The sequence below is a fragment of the Echeneis naucrates genome, chromosome 12 (genome assembly GCF_900963305.1).
Source record: "Echeneis naucrates chromosome 12, fEcheNa1.1, whole genome shotgun sequence".
Taxonomy (NCBI): Eukaryota; Metazoa; Chordata; class Actinopteri; order Carangiformes; family Echeneidae; genus Echeneis; species Echeneis naucrates.
Genome location: NC_042522.1, coordinates 10,731,500 through 10,754,951, shown reverse-complemented (window position 1 = coordinate 10,754,951; position 23,452 = coordinate 10,731,500). Strand labels below are relative to the sequence as shown.

At 39.6% G+C, this 23,452-nt stretch overlaps 1 protein-coding gene across 1 annotated transcript; it reads left to right on the top strand.

The window, feature by feature from the left end:
• Positions 1-51: 51 nt before the first annotated feature.
• kcnn2 (potassium calcium-activated channel subfamily N member 2) lies at positions 52-21,355 on the top strand. Its single transcript, XM_029516185.1, has 9 exons — positions 52-843; positions 1,260-1,355; positions 11,693-12,111; positions 12,423-12,564; positions 12,778-12,888; positions 12,982-13,109; positions 15,791-15,799; positions 18,500-18,569; positions 21,080-21,355. Exons 1-9 carry the CDS (start codon positions 52-54, stop codon positions 21,353-21,355), a joined length of 2,043 nt encoding a protein of 680 aa, XP_029372045.1.
• The last annotated feature ends 2,097 nt before the right edge of the window (positions 21,356-23,452 follow it).

The following is a 23,452-nucleotide window of genomic DNA, read 5'->3' as shown; positions in this document are numbered from 1 at the left end:
TCGTCGGGTGCTCTGTGGTACCCGACTGCTGCTTTAAACGGCAGCACTGACATGGAAACCCCTTTGCAGCTGCAGAACGATTTCTTTCCAGAGCAGCAGCTCCAGCACTGTAAGTACCAGCACTACTGCGGGCGGGAGGATCGACTCGGCAAGCAGCACGACCGATGCTGCACCTGCAATAACTGCACCTGCGATGCGAGAAAAAGCCTCGTCTTTCGCGGGACGTCGCCGACCACTGTGGGAACTTTAAGGACACCTTCGGAAACGTCTTCGAGGCAAGGTTGTCAGTATAGCGTCTGCGAGTTTACACCCTCTAGTCATGGTAGTTCATCCAGACATCATCATCCTCACCATCAGCAGCAGCAGCAGCAGCAGCAGCAGCAGCATTGCCGCGGTCGGCAGCGGGGCAGCCTGGGCAGCAGCCACAAAGACAGTAACTCCTACAATGAAATAGCCATGAGCAGCTGCAGATACAACGGCGGCGTAATGCGGCCGCTGAGCAACTTGAGCTCGTCCCGCAGAAACATACACGAGTTTGATTCCGAGTCCCAGCCTTTACAGCCCATCTCCGCCGCAGATGCGACGGACACTCTAGTATCCAAGCCGGAGAATAATTCCACCACCCTGATGCCTTACGCATCGGGAGATGGAGGGGGAGGCTGCGGCCACAGCGGTGGCAAATCGGGGAAAAAGAAGAACCAGAACATTGGGGAAAAGCTCGGCCACAGGAGGGCCTTATTTGAGAAAAGAAAGCGGCTCAGCGACTATGCTTTAATCTTTGGGATGTTTGGGATTGTTGTTATGGTTATAGAGACTGAACTCTCATGGGGAGCCTATGGAAAGGTGCGTATTTACTCCGAGCCCACGGCGCGCAGTCCCGTCTAGACCTAGAGTTTATTTAGTGGCATGAGACTGGGGGAGAGAGCCATTTATATTCAATAACTTTCTGTCCAAAGCTTCACACCGAGGCAGTCACTTTAGCAGAAGAAGTATGGGCTCATTATAAAGTGTCCTACATAGTGACATAGGCCAAAAGGCCCGCTGCTGTCCACCCATGAAGGGGAACTTAATACCAGATATGTCAGCATTTGTTGCAGTGTGTGTTAAGAAAATGAGTTTTGACTTGCCTGCAATTATGCGGGTGTCCCCCCCCCCCCCCACACCCACGTACAAATAACAGCTGGTTTATCATACAAGAATCTGCTCGAATGTAATTGTGCTTTGTGTTGTTTGGCTTTAGTGTTGTTGCTCTTTTTCAGGAGTCCCTGTATTCATTAGCTCTAAAATGCCTGATAAGCCTTTCTACAATCATCCTCCTGGGCCTGATTATCATATACCATGCCAGAGAGATCCAGGTAATGTTGCAACACTTTCCTCGTTCCTTAACTGGTGTTCAAGGGTCATCCATCCATGTGTCATTACATTTCATAAATACTAGCCCTAGGATATGAAAGTGCACTTCATATAATGTCATATATTATTTATTTTGTCAATATCAAAATTCCTTTAGGTGTAAGTTAGAAGATGTATCTTTTATTGACTCACCAATATAAAGTGTTACATTTCAGTTTCTGCAGTAACACAGTGAACTAACATTTCCAACATGTTTATTTTCAGAAGTCAACAGCCTTACCATGAAAAAATGACTCATGTGTCTTATAGTCTAATTGCATAATTGCATAAATGGGAGTTAGAGGCTTTTGCACTGTGAATGGCAGTAGTATGACGTCAAGCTAACAGTTCCTCCTACATGATAAGATTTAGAAACCCTTCACAGTGTTCAGTGGATGAATATAGATCGTCACCCTGCCATGAGATGTTTCAACACTTGAACAGTTTTATGACCCTGCCTCAGAGCATTGTTGCATTACTTACAGTTATTCCTGTGCTTCAGTATTCGTGTCTTTCTTAAACAGCCTCAAAATGAATGTCACCACTTTCAGCAGGGTGGACACGTTTTTTTTTTTTTTTTTGGAGGGCATTCTTTTCCTTTATTTCTTTTCATAATCAAAACAGCTTAAAAGAAAAACTTGAAAGGGAATACAGCTCAGGCATTGTTAAGCTCTTTAATTATGTAAATAGTTTTTTTTTATTATTTTTTATTTCTTTAGATCGAAACAAGATGGCGATTTTTAAAAATGCCTTTAGATAAATGATTTGGGTACATCCATCTGCTTTCATCAGATTTCTTTACCCTATTTACTTTTGGATTTGAGAAGAATAGGCTTTTTTGAGAAACATCAGTTTAGGATAAAACTTTCGACTTTCACCGGTTGCATTAAAGGTTGCATTAGTCACAGTGACTTTGTCAGCCTTGATGTTATGTTTAGGCCTTACAAGTCTCAGGAGAGTAACAGTCATTGAGAGAGCCCAATAGTAAAACATGCCGCCCGCTTCAGATGCCTCATTGTAAACCTTTCTTTATGAGGGATGATAGAAATGCACAGGCATTATTACCATATTCAATGCATAACAAAAATGTTTCATTTCCCTTGCAGACAGTTCCCAGTAGCTGTTTATAAATTAGAAAATATGCTGTAAGTTTGTATGTGTATCTTATTTATTCCTCCCTCCACCAGCATTGCACCTTTTATTCTAATTGTGTGTAAATTATTCAATTCATTCTGAGCTTTTCATCCTGTGCTTGTACAAACTTTCCTTGATGGTAAATAATGTAACAATTGAGTTGTGACTAATATATTGCAAAGGCGCATTCTTCATCATAGCAGACTTCATTTAGTTGAGTTTGATAAGAGATTGAGTTAAAGTCCTGGTGGTGTTTCAGCTGAATGTTTATGTTCACAGTAAACCAGAGAAATGCTTTGATTAGGCTACATGCTTTTGGCCACTGCTGGCTATGTAGAAACACATCATACCCAGCTTCTGTTTGTGAAGCAATATGATTTCATTCATTGCAGATGAGCTGAAACACCAAATTTTGCCCGTAAATGAGCTCCCCTTTGTTCTTTTCTTTGTCAGCAGCAGCACATTTTCCCCACAGGAAAGCTGCTCAGACCACTCTTATCCAGACTCCTCTGACGCTGCTGTCAATATCCAAAACCATTTCACTTCAGATAGATCTCTCTTCATTGTAAAGACATTTTCTCCTTTGTTGACCAAGAAAACCTTACTGAAGCAATTGCTTGCATCACAGTTAATGACAGCAGTGCGCTTTTCATCACGTATCTTTTCCAAACTCGTTTATAAACAATTTATTCAAAGCCTGAACATTTAAATGAATGAGTACACATCACCGTGTCACTGCAGTCTTAATCACACTGCACTCTAAGGTTGATTACAAGGTGTGACCTCTATTTCATCAAGTATTTTTGGACAAACCATCAGCCAGTTCCTGGGAACTTATTATTTAAATCCATCTCATACTACTTATACTTTAACTTCGACCGCAGCAGCAGCTGCTCCATTCCTTTCCTGCCGGAGGGGCTTTTGTGCCCGTTGTAGCTGGTCGGTCATTACTTGGTTATTGCAAGCTGACACATACGCCTGCACACACACAGGGACAAATTCATCCTGAATCTGTCTCACTAATGATATGCACATGTCGGCCCCCTTCATACTTCCTCTGTGGTTCTCCTTTTTGCTGCTCAGTCTTTTACAACAAACTCATTTTCATCAGAAGACATCTAAAAATATCTGATTTCATTTCGTGTGAGAATGTGATTTTGTAAAGTGGCACATTTCATTTAAAGACCAGAATGTAGCCGAAAAGCCTGAAGTACCACTCAGTGTAAAGTTAATAAAGGGCTGAAAGAAGACAGAATTTAAACACCATAGATGAAAGGCTTTCATCAAGTTTTGCAGTAAGTTCAGTGGTATTGAGCTACAGAAGGTGAAAATGTCCATCGCAAGAGGTCAATGTGGCATCTTACGATATCTTATTTTGAGAAAGAAACAATTTAAAATCTAACGATACTTCATTCACATTGATACAAAACAGAGAAAGCAAGTTGGAGCAATTTTAACTTAGAAAATAATATCTTCCTTCTAAATTTTCTGTCAATCAACAAACCAACAATTTCAGTTTAAGATGTCTTTGAACCCAAACTAAAAAACACAGGTAATGTCACATATATTTTTCTAGCTGATTTGAGAGTTGTTTTCTTTATGAATTAAATCCATTTACTTTTCGTTTTGTAAAATAGAAGACAACTGCGAAAAAAGCGCATCACAGATATTCAGAAGTCAAAGTGGCATCCACCACCTCAAAGTCTCATTTGAGCGTTTATTTTTTTTCCACTGCATACTGTTTTAAATGTTTATAGGTTTGCAAAATAATGTAATCTGTGAAATGAATCTAGTGGCGTAAAACATGCATAATTTTCCTCTGAAATATAGTGAAGGTTAAATAGAACATGATAAGCACTCGTCCCTTTAAATTGATTGGTTTGGAGATTTAATTTAACTGAGCACAAACTAATTCTGTTTTGAGGACCCCCCCCCCAACCCACACACACACACACACACACACACACAAAACCACACACATACTGTTGTTGTCCAAACTCTAAATTAACTTAAATTGTTTACGATGTTTAGACTTTGGAAAGCAAGACTTCATAAAGTGTGTTTATCCATATCTGAAATTGTTATTCCTGCAGTGAAATATATTATGCATGCACATCCATGTGTACTCACAGATGCCTGTCAGATGAGGAAGCATAAGTCAAAATGATGAAATATTTCTCCAACACTTCTACCCCCTTAAAACTGATTTACTTGTCAACTCAGTAAAGACTGTGCCCTCTCATTTTTACAAGGTTTAACAACAGGATGTTTTTTTGTCCCCCCTCAGAAAGACTGACACATCAAAAGGTCAGGTGAGACAGGAGAGATGTTGGCCACTTGCTTTCGTTTGAATTGTTGTCAGCTACATCTGCACTAACTGTGCTGGTTACATAAAAAACACAGAGACAGCATGTTTTGCTAAATGTCCTTCGATTTGTCCCGACGTATACAATTAGGAGACATTTCCTTCTTTAGATGCCACTCAGGAATCTGAGAAGCATATCCTTTTATAGAGGCCTTTCAAATGTTATTGGCCTCATTAAGTCCGAATAATGTTTTTTGTTGACAGCTGGCAATCTGCCCAATGAATTTTTGGACGATTTCAGTTGAGTCAAGTTTGCTGTGTTTGCAGGCAGAGGCTTACTGTATGAGAGGGAAGGGAGAGGTTGGACTCTGAAGCGCCTTTCTAACTTTGATTTGTCATTGTCAGAGTCTGATATGAGCCCATAGCTGGGAGCATCTTCCTCCTCTCACTGCTAAGATGGTTGATGAGTTCACCTTTTCCTCAAGCAGACAGAAAACTGACATTTTTGTACCTTTTGATGACAGTTCTGCTGAGTTCTCTTAAGCTAATGCAAAGCGCTTTGGGGCCTGTTTTGTCTTTGATGTGTACTTTTGTGATCAAAGTCAGCACTGATGTCTCACAGTCGCCCAGTTTTACATTTTACAATCTGCAGAAAAGATAAAATAACAACACATTGCTTCAAAATTGTGCCAGCGAATCTTGCCAAAGCCAAACTTGGCTGTGCTTGTCAGACTGCCTCTGGGTGGTGTGCATGTGTGAGAGATACTGTGTAACTGCAGGAGACACTCCGCATTTCTCACAGTGAAATCTGTCCCCTACCTGAGACACCAGACTGGAGTCAGATATCCACCACTGGCTGGTGACCTCAGTGTTTTCACTGAACATACCAGCTTTCAAGGGCAAACACAGCCTCCCGAAGAGCTGAGAATCCTGAGGATTACTTATTGATGGCATTTACTAAAATGTGCACTGCATTTAGCTTTAAACTTGCAAATGATTTTAGATTATTAATGCATCCAACTTGGACAACAACAGTCTAAAAAAAGATTTATACAGGTTTTCACTTTGATGCAGAGCTTTCAAAGACTTGAATAGAAGAATGTATATTCAAATGGGAAACTTAATTTCAGCAACAAAAGGAAACCGCAACAGCTTCAGATTTACTCAGCAAAGTGGCCTGTTAGTGATTCACTTTGATATCATAAATAAAGCATTGCATTAATGTCTAATTGGGCTGAACCTCTCAACCTATTTCACTAATGAGATTGAGCGATTTCATTCTCTGTGACAAGATATATGTTCCCATCTCCACATTACACAGATTAAATATTGAGCTGGACTCCATTAGTTATATTGAACGTAGTGAAACCAGTAACCAACCCAGGTAGCATCACTGGTGAGCTCCTTGTAGACAGAATGGCCTCAACCTGAGACGGATGAAACTTTCACATGATGAGCGAAGGACGTGCAGTCTTCGATTTGTTTATTCTCCACCAAATCCAAATATTCAAAAATGTCATTGAGATTTGAGATTGAGATCATTCAGAAATGTTCATCTTCATGTTTACGCTCTGAAATCTGCTACACAATGTAAGCACTGAATGATACATATAGCGAAGGCGCAATTTTAAGGAAAGTGAAGACATTTTGGCCATTTGAGAGTGAAGACTGAGTTTGGGCTTTTGAACTGAAGAACACATATTTCAATACAATAAATTAGAGGTCAAACAGGACACATGAATAATTAATGAAAAAATTACATCCGGGGTATAAAACACCATGTTTTACTTCACTTTCCTGTATATCATGCAAACAACAAACACAAAGGTTTTGTTATGATCTGCATTCCCTGCTGTTGAACCTTTTTCACATTAACTGTATTTGATTAAATGCGATATTTGATTTGAGAAAAATTGATGTTCCCCAGATTATGAGAGATAACGATTTTGCCAATCCTGTGACGTTTCCCCCAACATTATTGTGAGGTTTACTCTGTTTGTGAATTCTGTGATGATGGTGAGCAGCACAGCTTTATTCATCTGAAAACTTAGACAATTAAGTGAAAGAAATGTCTCTGTTGTAATTTAGTTTTAAGTTTCAAGCAACAACTCATCATTACTTGGTATTAATTGTTATTTTCATCACATCGAACTCGAAGTTTGGACTTGAAATCTGTTTTCCTCTTCGTGTTGATGTGAGTGTGACAGATGTGATTTTCTGAGACCAGAGCGCCTTACTTAAACCGTCTGTCTTTCTTTTTATTGCTTGGTCATTTTCCTTGGGTCAGTCAAAGGCAATATTGTAGTTTGAAGTAGTTTAGTGATGTGTTTGATTTTTGGGAAAATGATGTCGACTTCAGGATTTATATGTCTTCCAAAATTTCATAGAATAGCTGCTCATCCACAAAATTTGAAAACTGGGCAAAGGTTATTTAGTCTACTTACAAATCTGTTGCTGCAGTTGTTTCCCATTGGTTACCAGACAGCCTTTGTAGACATGTGTTTAGCTGTTAAGTACATTCAATTTTATAATCCTTTTACTTGTGGTGTTTAAATTATTTGTAAGCTGCCTGGCTCATCAGCTGTTTAATTTCCTGACTCTGAGTTCAGCATATCCTGACACGATATAAACTGCACAGTTTAATGTTTTTTTCCACTTAAGATGTAGTTTCCGCCACCTCTCTGTCATAACTGCTGGTTCTGCCGCTACCATGGAATATTTGATGCTCTCTTTTGAAGGGCCTTTGAGTATTGTATTTCAGGTCATCCATTACCATAATTGCTTTTAACCACAAGTAGGCTTTCCTTATGCAACCTATGTTTTAAATGTTTAATTACATTGTCTTGAGGTAACAAATTTCGTAACTGCCTTTGACAGGTCAGGTGTGTTGTTTAAAATGCAAAATAAAAGGCAGCTTGTTGTTTGTGCAAACAAAAGATTTCGCTGTCTTCAGAGTCCTAATTCTGTAAGAAAGAAACCGAACCAGAGTGGAGTCATAGCTTGCGTTTCCATGTCTACATTACACTCACTTGGAAAGCTGAACAAGATGAGCTGTGGTTAGAGTTACACACTTCTTTGACAGATGTCAGTTTGTTAAAGGAGCTCGGTGTCACTCATTTGATATGAACAACTGCCCCTGAAAATTTAATTCATGTGTTTTCTGTGTTTGGGGGCAACATTGATTGTAACTTTTAAATAAATATAAATGAGCTGCAGAGGCCGTGTGGGCCAGTTGTTCCATTTGTTCGAGCACATGGGTTAGCGGTAGCTTGTTCTGTTTATGTTGTTGGGTCTGTTTACGTGTCACATCGTTGACAGCTGATGTTTCTCGTACAGCTGCTGTCAGATGCATAATTGGCTCAGAGGCTCAAATAGTTTTCTGTTGTGGGTTCAGTGAAGTTTGTGTGCTGAAGCTTCTAAAGCTGTCAACCTTTAGGATGTGGGGCACTCATGTATGTCTGGGTGAAAATTGGCAACGCGCACAAATATTGATTTTTTTTTTTTTTCTGTGTGCTTTCTTTGTCCTTGAGTTTACCATGTTGAATAGGAACTTTCTTTTCAATGTGAGAAATATGACTGTTTCAGCGCTTTCATTTTATGTAACATTATCAGAGCTAAATTTACAATCTAGGTCACTGATCCCATTAGCCCCCCAGAACTGGGACAGTTTTTTACTTCTATAATGAGAAATACCAAATTAAACTAAATGGAGACAAGTTGGCAAGATGCCGACTTGTGATATGTACCTCAACCGTGTCTGAGCATTTTATTTCTCAGAGGATTAAAATTGCTGTTTGACTGATAAATCAACACCTCAAGTATATTTTATTTGACAGCAAAGGCGCACAGCCTTGTGTTTGAACAAGACACTCCTCACAGTTTTAAAGTCTGCCTTTAGCATGGAAATCTACCACTCCTACACTTAAAATTTAAATTCAAGCTTAATAATTGCATTCAAGGAGTGAAAATCCAATTTTAAGATGTATGAAATACTCGCTGATCTAATTGTGCACTTTTTCTTACCAAGCAACTCAGCTACTTTCTATTTTTGAACCGAGAGCTACAATATATTCGTTTCTGCAGTTAAAAGGGGCACAGGGGAGGAGCTGCGCTGCTGCTATGATGCAGAATAAAGGGATGCAACTATTGGCAAGTGAAAAAAAAAGGCACGTGCTTTGAAGATTTAATAGTAAATCACAACGTCTACTGTTTCTCAAAACTGACATTTTGCCCCCCCCCAGCAACTAGAAACCTGATGGAGAGACATGGCATGGTTCTCTGCACATGGCAAAATGTAGGTTTCTTTGAGCCTCTTCTTGCAGTAAATTTTACAAGAAAGGGGTGAAATAAAATATAAATCTGGGACATGAAAAATTCACATTCCCTGTTGCCCACCCAAAAATTTCAGACCATTCTATTTCAGTAAATATAACAGTTTAACAAGGGTCTCGTCTAATTTTTACACGCTGCCTTAAATTATACCTGCCTTTGGGTAAGGTGGGATAGTTTTTGTGGGGCACACAAAATTCACTTGAAATCCCAAAATGCATTCATACAAGATGAGCTGAGCTGACAGATGAACTGGCATGACTCCCATTCACACACCAAACATGCATGTGGATATTTTTATTTTTAAGTATTCAGAAGTCACAGGACAGTTGATTACCAAGCACATGAGGGTGGGCTGTGAAAAAATATAATCACATGCAGCTCTTCTTTTCTCTACTTTAGAGAGGCTTCTGCTATCATGGCAAAACACACACAGCGGGAAACTTCACTTATATTTGCTGAAGCGACATTTTGTGAAATATCTGCTGCCAGTCGTGATGGCCCGTACACAGACAGAGGACATTTAGGTGATTGAGTGGAGAGAACAGGAGCAGCTGTGGAGAAATATCAGTTTGCCGTGTCAGAGAGGGAGATTATTTAACAAACGGAGGGGAAGCTAATACAGTTTGATAGTCTTTATTCTGCAACCTGTACAGCTACCTGTGAACCTCTACGAGCAGTCAGATTAAGATAGTGTATCTGCAGCCATAGGCATTATCAGGGATCGCTGTGAATTAGCTGGCGATGGTGGTCATAGCCTCAGCCATTAGTTCAGGTTGAATACACCGAGCAGTGAATCTTAGGGGAGAAGATGACAGCAGATTGGATCGAGAGTGATGAAGAGTAGGGAGAGGAAGGAGAGGAGGGGGAGCGGGCAGCAGCAGCAGAGGTGGCAATGTGAGGAAGCGACAGTGTATGACAGAGGATGAGGTGGAGAAAGTGATGAGGGAGGTTGAATTTCACCCACACTGAAATGTTCTACCTTTTGGTCGGGGTGGCCAGGTGAAGGGAAGCTAATGCTAACGCGGAGGCAGCAGATGTTCTCATCCAAAAAAATACCACTGCGTGCTGCTAATGCTACACTTTTATTCAGGGAGACCGAAAACCGTGTGAGAAACAAATCAAGAATATAACTGTTAAAATTCTGTAATGGGCTCGAAACTCTACGTGGATTTATGACTTAAAAATTTGTATGTACATTCAGTTTTAAAGGCAAGTCTGGTTTATAAATCTCACTCACTGAGAAGCTGTGCACAGGTCAACAGGCCTCATTTCCACACCATAATTTGCCACAAATGCAAGGTGACACTCCCTTAAATCCATAAACACAGCTGGAGTCACGTTACCAGGAAAGGTGCAGAAAAGAGCATTTACAACAAAAGTAGGATTACGACCCCATCAGCACGCAAAAGACAGACAGACAAACACACACACAGGATGACAATCACAACATATTGCAAATGATAAAAGAGGATTAAAGAGAAATCCAGTGAGTCTATTTAGGTGCAGCGAGCCGATAAAGTGCAGTGGCAGAATGAAGTGCATAAAACAATGAAAAGAACACAAAGGCAGCACAATTTCACTGTTTGCTTGGCCGATTACAAACTGAGCTCATCAGTAAACTGAAACACACTAATGGCAACAAAAATCCTGTTTTTATCTCAACTTCGTTCGTTGGGACCAGAGACGTTTTGATTAGGTTGTCTGAACTCATCGCAGAACGTGTCACAGTAAATAATGAGAATATAATATTAAATTATGCTCAACAAAACAGCTGAGCTCACAAACACAATTATTTCCATTTGTGAATTGTCTAATGTTTTTTTTGCTCCCAATAATAATGAGTCATGCTCTGTGAAGTTGATTGTCTTGTTTTATGTTGAATCCAGCATTTCAGTATTTTTCATTTTTCACTTCACTGTATCTTACCCGTTTTGCCCAAACAGATCGTGAGAGGTTCAGTCTCACCACATATTCTGTGTTCAGAAATACTGATTGTGGTTTTTGTGCGCACATGCGCCCTTTGGAGAGTGAGGAGAAATGGTCTCACATGGACACAGACAGATTAAGCCTCTTTTAGTAAAAAAAAAAAAAAAAATCTCACACTCGAGTTTCAGAATTTTTAAATTGATTTTTTTTTTTTTTTTTTTTTACTTGAGTCCACCTGCAATGTTTTCAAAATTACTATAACCAACTCACTGTGGATCAGATCAACTACTCAATTATTCAGTGAGCCAGTTTATAGGTGCACGTGACAGAGTAGTAGACTTGGAACTTGGAAAATAGTTAAACCTTTAATTTACCGCAGGATACCTCTCTTTTTTTCCTTTCTTTGCCCAAATGGTGCTATACATAAAAAATAGGGAAAATTTTATATGGTCCAAAAGAAAAAATGTAATTTAATGACCCAAGGGCTTTTGTGACTTATTGTTTAATGGGTTTAATGATTTCCTGCAGCTTGCTACATCACCATGATGAAAATGTTAGCTGGCTTTTACCCTCCATCAGCCTCACTGTGCCCTTTTCTTTCAGTTATTTATGGTGGACAACGCAGCTGATGACTGGAGGATAGCCATGACATATGAGCGCATCTTCTTCATTTGCTTGGAGATCCTGGTGTGCGCCATCCACCCCATCCCAGGGAACTACACCTTCACCTGGACTGCACGCCTGGCCTACTCTTATGTGCCATCCAAGACGGATGCAGATGTGGACATCATCCTGTCCATACCCATGTTCCTGCGACTGTACCTCATTGCTCGTGTCATGCTGCTGCACAGCAAGCTCTTCACGGACGCCTCATCCCGCAGCATCGGTGCACTCAACAAGATTAACTTTAACACACGCTTTGTGATGAAGACCCTCATGACCATCTGTCCTGGCACTGTGCTACTGGTCTTCACCATCTCACTATGGATCATTGCTGCATGGACTGTGAGAGCTTGTGAGAGGTGCCTGGATCAGTTTCTCACGCTATGCTGTGCTGCTCAGCATGAAACATAGATAAGGAGTAAAAATAGATAATGTACACACTTCTAAGCTCAGGCTGTGTCTGAGCATTAAGATAGAAAGATTTATACATGGTGTGAGAAAAGATTATAATCCTACGGTTTTCTGAAATGTAATATGATATACCACATCAGATTAAATCTTTATTCATTCTACCTTTAAAATAAGAATTAGTCATCGGAGAAGCAAGAGTGCATCAGTTTCTGTGGTGGATGAAGGATAGTCAATCTGGCGCATTTATTATTCATTGCAGGTACCACGACAACCAGGACATAACCAGCAACTTTCTAGGAGCCATGTGGTTGATCTCAATCACGTTTCTTACCATTGGATATGGGGATATGGTCCCAAACACATACTGTGGGAAAGGAGTCTGCCTCCTGACGGGCATTATGGTGAGATTAGCAGACAGACTTCAGCTGTGTCCCTTTTTTTCCCTTGCCACTTTGTCAAAGTCTCAAAGGCTGAAAGGAGTCCTTATGATTTGTGTGGCTAATATGCTGCTAATATTCACTGATGAATAAATATAGATGACTAGCCAATGAGATGAGTAAAGATCCACATTCCACATTAAACACTGCTGCCTGTCCTTTCTTGTTAATTGACAGGGTGCTGGCTGCACTGCTCTGGTGGTGGCTGTGGTGGCAAAGAAACTGGAATTAACCAAAGCTGAAAAACATGTCCACAATTTTATGATGGACACCCAGCTAACAAAAAGAGTGAGTCGCATCTGACATATTTCACTGCATTTCACCATATTTCTGCCTTATTAACCAAAGGTCATCTTTTCTTGTGGGGGGCGGTTACCTTAGGTGAAAAACACAGCTGCGAATGTTCTCAGGGAGACATGGCTCATCTACAAGAACACCAAACTGGTGAGGAAGATGGACCATGCCAGAGTCAGGAAGCACCAGAGGAAATTTCTCCAAGCCATTCACCAGTAGGTAGCGCACTATTAGCCCTCACCACTCATACTGGTTGAAAATGTTCTCATCCAGCAGTGTATTTGAATAATTTAATAGTGCAGTTCGAACCTGAAATCTGAATTGTTTGACACCTGTAGCAAAAACATACGCTGATATCATGGTAAGATCTTTGTACGTCATGACTGTGTTTCATCTGGTGTAACTAACTTGGCATTTTCAGATGTGGATGAGTTGACATGTTGATTCAGCATCATTACGATTGGTTGAATATTCAACAGACCAAATTATTGTAAATATTATTCACTGAGAAGTTCTTGTAATTCATTTATTTTAAAACAGGATAGGAATTATATGAAAGAAATATATTCTACCTTGAAATGTCCTGATTTGGATTTGGAAAATTTTCCATTTTCCCAGAGTTACTTGGGTTGGCAGTTGGCAGAGGTTTTGCGGTATTCAAGCATTCATATATTCCTGACAAAAATAAATAAATAGTGGGGGGACTCAATAAAAAATCTAATTAATTAGAGACTTAATCAATAATCAAAATCAATCGCATTTTCATCCCATTTCAGTATCTGACATGAGAAAAAGAAATGTTTGTTTGATGAATGAATCAATATACATTAGCTTGAACTTCAAACTCTTGTTTAGTTTCCCATCAGTCTGCTACACCGACCCATCGAGTGCAGAAAGCACAGAGCAAACAGTTTTCAGAAGAGTGGAAGCTCTGACCAAAAATGCCGGAGTATTGATTGACCTTGACTTTTTCAAACATCATGTATGAGAAAACAGAAAAACCAAACTATCCCATTTCACTCAAAAGCTTACTTAAATAATCCCTGGCCAAAACTAAACAGGCCTGCAGTTCAACGTAAAGTGATGTCGACAATCTAAAATGGTATAAAAACCGGCCTGCGGGAAAAACTGCTTTCACGTGGTAGCAAAGGTGGAAGAGCTTCTTCCCACGTAACGCGCAAAGAACAGCATTTTTGTTTACACTTCCATTTGGAAGTTTCTCATATTTAAATTTCCCTCCAGCCAGTGTAGTCTCAGAAACGTTCTGCGGTGAATATTAAAGTGCGATTAAAATGCATTCTTTTTTTCAAGTTATTTATTTATTGTAATTAATTAATCAAAATAAAATTGTTAAAGTCCCAGCCGTAATATATATATATATATATACACATACTGTACCTTGAAATATTCCAATGTTACAGAATTCATAGCAGTATGATACTGATCTCTCTCCCTCTCATTTGCTGTCCGATTTTTTTGTGTCCTCTCACTGCGAGCCAGATGTCAGGCTTACCTCAAGGCTGATACGTGTGGGTTTCTACTTTTCTAGAGGCAGGTCGGACACTTACCTGTCAGCTAGTCTTTTAGTACATCCCCGGGGACCTAAAGTGCTATCTAACTCCCAAACAGTATTGATTTAATACTCACCTCATCTTGTTTTTCTTCAACCTACAGAGCTTACATGCACATTTAAATTTGTGGTGGTTTTCTGAAACAGGAACTCAGCTCAGTGCTTCATAAAAAAAAAAAAATGCTCAAGTGAAATGTCCCTTATTTGTATGTTTGTTCTATATGCTTCCTGTGGTTTTATGTATTTAGGTCTTTGTGGTCTAATGTATTCAACCTTGCTTTGCTCATCAGTCTTCTGAACACACATATATGTTTTAAAAACATTTGGATGTGTAATTGCAAGCTAGAGAAAATCATAATCTGTCTGCTGCTGCAACCCGCATCACGATTTGTGCCATTTAATAGCCTTTTCTCATGGCTGCTTTGTCGAATCATTATGTCCTTGCAGGCGATTTGCAGTGGTGGGGACAACGTTTCATGTCCACCTCCTGTTCTCTAGGACAGCCTAATAAGGGAAATCCCTCTGAGCTAAAGCTAAATCTATCAAGAAACAGATTTGTTGGGGGAAAAAAAGTCACATCCAGCTCTGTGTGCAAGGACAAATACTCAACGTGGGGTCAGCATTGTCCTATAAAAATTTTGGTGCTTTTTTCATGACGCAGTGTCTTTCACAGGCCTGAACTGAGGGTTGTATTTATTGCCTGTAGCCTATGTGGTGGGTGTTTGACAAACTCTGGACTGAGATGAATATAGGATAGGAAGTTGCTTGACAGCAAGCAGATCACTCAAGTGGAGGGGCTGGAAAAGTGCCTACAGCTGTCCTTGACCTGTAGTTAGACGATATCAAACATCAAATCAGATATCATCACGTCCATTTCCTCGGGTCAGAGCTGCAAGACTGCATTTGAAACTGGCTCAGACATCAACACCGTACACACCAAAGGACTGGAGAAGTAAACACCATAGGTGCTGTGAGGCACTGTCTGTGCTGTTTATAGACGTTAACAGTTGTACTGTTGTATATTTCTGATAACCAGCAATAGTGTGGAGAAAAGGGATTAGACCCAGAGAGCGAGCTATGCTGCAGCTACAACAGACAGCCCAAATGCAGGAAGATAACTCACAGGTTGCAGGAAGAAGTAAGTCAAGCAGAAATGGTTGCTGCTGTTCTGAGGTGAGGTGACAGAATAGAGATGAGGGTTACAGCAGCTGGACCACACCGAACAGATTCTGCCGTCTGAATATGTTTATCTGATGTTGCAATAATTCATTTGTCTACTTCATTTCCTTTCCTTTTTTTTCCTGTTTGTCAACACAATGAAAATAGAGCTCGAAAGTAAGTCTTCGCCTCACATGTAGATACAGACCTGTTGTGTGCATGCTAATGAGAGCTTGTCCTTGAACCCAATAATGTGACAAAAAAAAAAAAAAATTACACTCCCTCATTTGATAAGTGAAATTCATGCCAAAAAATGCTTTTTGCAATGACTGAATTGTTTCACATGAGAATCATTCTGTTGCCAGATTAATTCATTAAGCAGCTGCAGTTTTTTTTTTTTTCTTTCATCGGATATCCATTCAATCGAGTCAATTTGATAAATTACACGACCCTCTCATGCTCCAGCACACACTTTTTACACCTTTTTATATAGTGGACCGCACATTTTGAACACACCCATAGATGCATATTAAGTGAATTTCAATTATCAGTGATGGAGGGTGTTTTTCTTTCCATTTCTGCATGGATGTGATGAGAATTTGATTTTTAATCAGAAAGCCACTGATTAAACTCCAATCAACTGTGCTTTCACCTACCGAAGGATGATTACTAGAGCTCTACAGGAGGCAAACCTGTAATAGCAAAGCAATATATAATTCCTAATATCGCTCAAGTCATTTTTTACAACTTAGCAGCCATACTCATACAGATCAGGGCTCAGGGTCATCTTTCGGCGTGTGGAACCATTGTTTCGCCTGTTACTACATTTGCAGCCGCATTTCCTCCATTTCTCTGTTGGACGACACAGTAGCAAAGGCACGGATCCAGTGTCATAACGGCTGGTAAACAGCATCATAAAAAGCCCATTGAGCTGTCATGCATCTCCACACTAGGGGAATAAGCAGAATAAGTGATAGACACAGTTGACGCAACCCTCAGATTATCTGCTTGGTGCATTTCACCACACCCAAGGCAAGATGTTGCAGGATGTATTAGGCCAAAACAGTTGAAGTCAAGGGTCTCAGTCGATACAGCTGGATCATCCCTAGTGGGAGTCCTGTCCCTTTCCAACCACAAGGTTGGAAAGGGAATCATCGTGAGGCGCAGGAGAGTGAGTGCTTGTTAGCTTAGAGATCAGTGGATCGGAGAGACAGGAAAGTGTCCTGAGAGGAAGGTCAGGGTAAAAGCTCAGAGCAATCCCATTTGGGCCCGAGAGGCTGCAAAGTGCGACTGACAGCATGAAGTTGTCAGTAGGGACGGACGAAGAAAGCTCAACCTGTCCATTACACAGAAAGAAAAATTTGCATTTCTTTGCACAATGATGTCAACAGAGGTCACGAAAGAGAAAGCAATAACTGAGATTACTTTAACATATTTAGTCGGGTATTGAAAAGCTTAGCATAGCCGTTTTGCCTGGATGAATAGCAAGCAGGGCCCATTCAAAAGCAGACCTGCCCATGTGGGGTGATTGACTGAGGGAAAGAGACACATAGACTCATCCTGACCTCAAACTGCCCCGTGCTTTGATTTCACTTGACAGCTATTGGTCATCCAACTGTGAAATGCATAATTCCAACAGGTTTTACATGAAATGCAACACCATTTGACATTGGATTACTATTATCTTTCACCATTTAGACAGGCATCGTCTTTATTTCTTCCTTCATTAAATCTTGAATTTAAAAAAGGTGATGTTTTGCAATAGTATTCTGCACTTGTCCTTAGAATCTGCTCTTTATGAAACATTTCCGTCCTCAGCTGGCAGGACATTTTCCGCTGCCCATAGTTTTCTGTGGTGACTCCTATGGCACCCTCTGTTGGTCTAACCTGTCATCTTCGTTCCACATCTGCCTGTCTTCAGGAAAACAGAGAAATGATCCTGTACTGCATGAGAATAGGTATATTTGAGCATGTGAGCAGACTCACAGAGGGCCCTTTGATTCTTTTTTCAATCCTCATGACATTCACTAGCTAGGAGACTGAATTTCTAGCTAAATTAGGTGAACAGTATTTTTTGTTATTATGATTGTTGTTTTATCAAAATCAAACATGATAGTAAACTTGCCATCATGATATTATTTTGTTATAATGTCCAGTGTATTGCGTGGGTGATTCAAAAGAGGAAAAAAAGAACCTCTTTAATATCTTTAAACCGCATGTGGTCGGCACATTCAATACTGCACAGTTGCTGTTTTTCAGCCCCCTGAGAGAATGAGTAAAGCAGGCTTCAGAAGCTTAATTTAAAAGGATCTGTGAATTATTTACACATATTGTATGGAGTGTGTATGTTATTTTATGCTGATCTTTGGTCAGCTATTTTATCAAACAAGATAAATGTGACAGAGAAAATAATTTCCTATATACTTTTTTTAACAAGCTTTAATCAAATGAAACAAACAAATTGTGAAGGTTTTGCTCAGTTCATTTTTTTTTTTTAAGTTTAAGCCATTGCAGGAAAAACTGTGTTTGATTTCTGAGTGTTTCTGAATGGCCAGAGAAAAGCTGATTTACAAATGCTCCTCATTCCTTTAGTTTGTTGGAAATATTGGTTGGGTAGATTGACAAGTTGGTCTCATTCTCCTCAGTGGCAGCTCCACCCTCCCTTTTCCGTGGTCTCCTTTCCACTTGCATGCAGCTCAACTAAAGAGACCCTGCAATCCCTGCATTCACTACACACATCTTGTGCATGTCATAGGAGTGTTATCTCTGTGTATGCCTTTGTGTGTGCACAAAAAATTATATATATATATATATAAAAAAAAAAACCCACTTGGTAATAGCGTTAATTCATTGGGTTCTGAATGGTCTTGTGTTCAGATTGAGAAGTGTTAAAATGGAGCAACGCAAGCTGAATGACCAAGCAAACTCACTAGTGGACCTTGCTAAGGTAAGATAGACTAAAAGTCTACTGCTGCATTGTACATCAGGATAGAAAACTATCCTGATAAGCTTCTTTCCTTTGTGTGATTGAATCCAATGCATGCTGGTTCACTAGCTGAATTACTTGTTTTTTCTAATATAATCAAAGTCTACAGGTGTCAAATAAACAGACAGGGTTTCAAAGGGTGATTAAAAGTCAATTGGTGTGATGATTTTACTTCGTCTAAGCTTTGGATCCCTTGGGAATGAAATACTGTAATCATTTAATACGTTTTATCCTGCAGTTCCAATTACTATCCAGAGGATATGTTCTGCTGAAAATGACCGAGAACCATTTGTGTCTATGCAAAAACACAGTGCAGTTTTTCACTTCATGCATTCTCTGATATTTGTTTCCAGATGCACTAAACAGAAGTTGACAAACCTTAGGGAAAGACCAGGCAGTGTGCCAGCCTGACACAGCAGAAAGTGTAACCTGGGAAGGGAGACACACTGTGATCTGATGATTCAGCCAGATGCAAAGGCAGAGAAAGAAAGGAGAGAAAGGCAATGCTTTGACATTCAAAAGTACACCACAGTCAAACTGGATTCAGGCCAGTATGTCACGAAAGGTATTAGTTAATATTGCCCAATCACCTCACACTGTAAAACAGTACCAAGAGCCAGGATGTGACATTGGATAGGGTGGCTTATAGCCAGCACCACTCAGCAGGCTCTTTAATCATTGTTATAAGAATCTGGCGCCATGAGAGGGCAGTGTAGCTCCAGTCTCTTCACGCTCTCAGTGGAAAGATGGAGCTAAATAGAGCTGAACATATCACTGGCAGCTGTATTGCCTCTGCAGTACAGTGTGAAATTCCTCAGATCACTGTGTTTTCCCTTATCTCATTATCTCTTCTACAGCGTTATGTATAATGTGTTTTTTTTTGTTGTTGTTTTTTTTTATTTAATGTGACTTAAGTAATACAGTTTCTCTCCACAGAATTTCTTCACCTCAGCCTCAAAATGCAAAATTACTCACTCAAACTGCAGTTTCAGATAATTTCTTCTTGTCTTCTCCACAGTTAGGTTGCTCATGTCAATTTGTATTCATAATGGTTGCAGGGGATCTATATTAACTATATATATTCTTCCTCCATCAGTTGCGTTCTCTGTCGTATGTGTCTTCTCGGTATATACTAAGTCCTCTTTCTTGCTTCAGTTGAAATAAGGGAATAACTCCTGTGTAGAAGATAATATAACCACACATTAGTGCATTTGGTCAAATACCAAGTTTCATTTCTGTGAAAAATCTTATTGATTAGTGTATCCCTTGTCTCCACCAGCTGACAGGCTGAGTAGTGTGAGTCCTACTTCAGTCCTCACAGGTTCACGTAAAATACCTATCCCATTATTGCACCTCAAATCAGAAGAGGAGAAGGTAAGTGATGGATAGCAGTGTCTCTAGGCTGTCAGAGATATTATGATGAATAATACTCCAGCAACCGCCCTCCAGCAGCAACACTCTGAATTCTCATCCCAAACATGACGTAGATTTCCCACTGTGTGTTATTGACTATTTTTTAAGACTGAACTTTGGGGGCTCAAATAAATAGCAGCTGCACTGAATTCTACAGGTCTGTGAAAAGATGGTTGATGCATTCAAACACACTCACACCTTCTCTGCCTCTTCAAGGTCGTGTATTAATGTATTCTGGCAAGAACATGAACTCTAGTAAAATGTTCACATAAAGATGACCTTCCTTTGCTGATGAGTGATGCACAGGTTCACAGCATTGCAACTACTTAAAAATAGCTTTGTAACTTATTATTTTAAATATGTCTTCTCTGATTTGAACCTCTGCTCATCCAAAAGAAGAGGACAACGGGACAGTGTGGGAAAAAACTGGAGCCATCAAAGTTCTCATCAGTAGTATAATCGATTTATTTACCTTAAAATCTGAAAAAATTATTTGTCAGGTTGAACATTCATGATGATTATTGCTTTTATTGTTTATAATCTCATCTCCAGAACCTTTAGCTTAATTTGTGGAACTGAGACTGCAGTTCCATATTATTTGTCATACTGCATTTTAAACAGTGAAGACAACTGGATTTTGTTGGGAAGTTGTTTTAGAAATTTTAATTGTAAAGCAATGAGTGCAATGTCTAATAATGCTTGAAATTAAACTGTGATAATGTAATGAAAAAATATAAATTCTTTAATCATTTTACATCAGACAATAAACATATAATGGATTGACAGGATGTTTGTTATTTTCACTTTTCTGGAGTATTAACAGGCTGTAATGAGAAAAAGACTTTATTTGAAGATCTCAATCTCTTCTACTTCCTCTCCTCTTCTTTTCAGAATTATCTTTTAATTCACTTTCAACTGTTCATGTAATGAAGTATTTTTGTTTGTAATCTGTTTGTTAATAACGGACACATACAGTATTTTCAGGTTGCCCATCAAAAAATAACAACAAATAAATCAGAAGTCATTGTGTTAAGTGCGTTTCTTCTCCCTTGTTCCAGACTCAGAACATCATGTATGACATGATATCGGACTTGAATGAGAGAGGAGAGGACATGGAGAAGAGGATTGCCTTGCTGGAGACAAAACTGGAGACTCTACTGAGTAACTTACAGGCTCTGCCAGGACTCATCAGCCAGGTCATCAGCCAGCAGCACAGGGACTTCCTGGAGGTTCAGCTCCAGCCTTATGACAAACACAGCCCTGAACGCTCACAGTCAGTGTCCCGACGGAGGTCGTCCTCCACAGCACCGCCCACCTCCTCCGAGAGCAGCTAGAGTCCAAGGGGAATGCCTCCACTGAAGACTTTTGCCATCATATGGCCAAGTTGCATTTATCGTAAAGCCTTATGGTTTCAATAAGTATTATCCAAATTCTGATGACAGAATCCAAAATACTGGGGACAATGCATTTTAATGGATAACTTCATGCTGTTATTTGTTTTTTATTACCTCAAAAGATGTTGTTATCCTTGCTCTGGTGACAAGACCTCAAATAATGGCGCTTCCCTCAGTAAAAACTAAAAGGCCTATCGATGGGGCTATGATAAGAACTCTACTCCATCTCTATGCAGAGGTAGCCAGTTTTAGGTGGCAAGGTTACCAAGTGTGAAACTATTGCACTAAAATAGTGCTTCTCACAGACTTTGTGCTTCTGCAGGCTTAATTCAGTTGCTGTGTTCCTCAAAGCGAACTGAGACACCACTGAGAAATCAGTCAGGGAGAATGACAGTGAAATTGAGGAAAAGTGCTCTGTTTGATGCCCTGGAGTACACTGATAGCAAAAGGCAGATGAAAATCGCTCCTACACACTGTCACTCAGAGATAACTTAAAGCTTGAAATGAGGAAAAAAAAGCATATATCTTTTAGGTTAGAAACAGCATCAACTATAGCGGTTTTCTTTTTGCAGAGCGCCCCTGTAGAATGACTATTTTTGGGGCGACATTGCAAATAATTTAATCCTCTAGTCGAAATGAATGCATTAAAATCTGTACTTGCACTTACTTTTTAATCAATGCACTTCAATGCTGACTGACATATGATATAAAGATGGGTTGCTCATTAAAAGAAGAACATTTAAGATGTTTGGGCATGGGTTTATTATTGTCAGTTCCCAAGTTGTGGCCAGTGTTGATGAATCAAGTCAAGGCCCCTTTTCTGTTTTTCACAAAGAACCATTAACTTAGACCCACAGAGGTCCACAGCAATGTATTGAGTGATCACAAAATTAGTAATTAGCTCTTGTCTTGCTGTGTCTTACCTCCTGTCCTTTATTCCTGTGCTATGTATGCTTGCTGTCATCCCAGCTGGGCAACAAAAATGCTGAAGAATAACTCACAGAAACCGTATCTACCTTTTAAAAAGAAAATGCCTATTTTTATATATTTTGATGAGGACAAGCACACCTCCTTCAACAAAACAAACTACAATGGGGATGTAAGAAGTGACAGATTCATCATATTTAGCATATGGTTTCATGTTCCTCGGACTGGAGTTAAGATACACATATATATATATAGTCTATTTGGTTGTTTCCTGGTCTTAGTTGTACACAGATTTTAATATTTCATTGCATTGCATTTAGTTTTTAAAGTAAATGCTTTATTAAACACTGTGGGCTGACCTGGAAGAGCAGTATTATTCAAGAGCAGAACATGTAATTCTACCTTTGGTAACTGGTATCCATTAGGGTTTAAAGGCTTTAATGTCAAAAAGTAGAGAAAATATTTCAATTTGATTGAAATATTCTTCTTGGCCTTTCACACATGTGCCTACATGTCAACTGTGTGAAAAGCCCTGAGGTAGCCAGTAAACCCTCTAGACATTAATATTCACCATATGAACGTATAGTTAAGGCAACCTTTCCAGCATTCACAGAGCATAGCATGGGTAAGAGAGATCTGGTGGTCGCTCATCAATACAGCAGCACTGAACTTGTTCAACCAGCCCACCCACTGACCAATAAATCAATCAGAAGGTCAACACAATGACAGATGTTCAGTCCACAAACATCAGCAACATAGAAACCAATGAGAGATTATACTGTATGCGACTTAAACAATAAACAATTAAACTTTAAAAATAGCATACTTGACTGTGTCCTTTTTTTCATATGGAAATTTCTATTAAATAGGACAAGTTGAAATGTGTGTTTGCATGTCCCTGTAAAAGTAAGTATGACAGTGAGGTCAATATAATGCTTGTTGTGAATGCTCCCCAACAAGTAGTATTTATGTATTTATAATCCTGAGGATGCATAGCACAGTAATTGCATAATTACCTACAACTTGGCCTATACAAAATTAAAAATACTTGTAGAGGAACAACAGTGATCACGGCTGTCAAATAAATGTTTTGGAGTACAAACTGCAACA

Coding starts and splice junctions, on each gene's coding strand:
- kcnn2 (XM_029516185.1), top strand. CDS start 52: ATGGAAACCCCTTTGCAGCTGCAGAACGATTTCTTTCCAGAGCAGCAG. Junction 12,112..12,422: donor ACTGTGAGAGCTTGTGAGAG/GTGCCTGGATCA, acceptor TATTCATTGCAG/GTACCACGACAACCAGGACA. Junction 12,565..12,777: donor GCCTCCTGACGGGCATTATG/GTGAGATTAGCA, acceptor GTTAATTGACAG/GGTGCTGGCTGCACTGCTCT.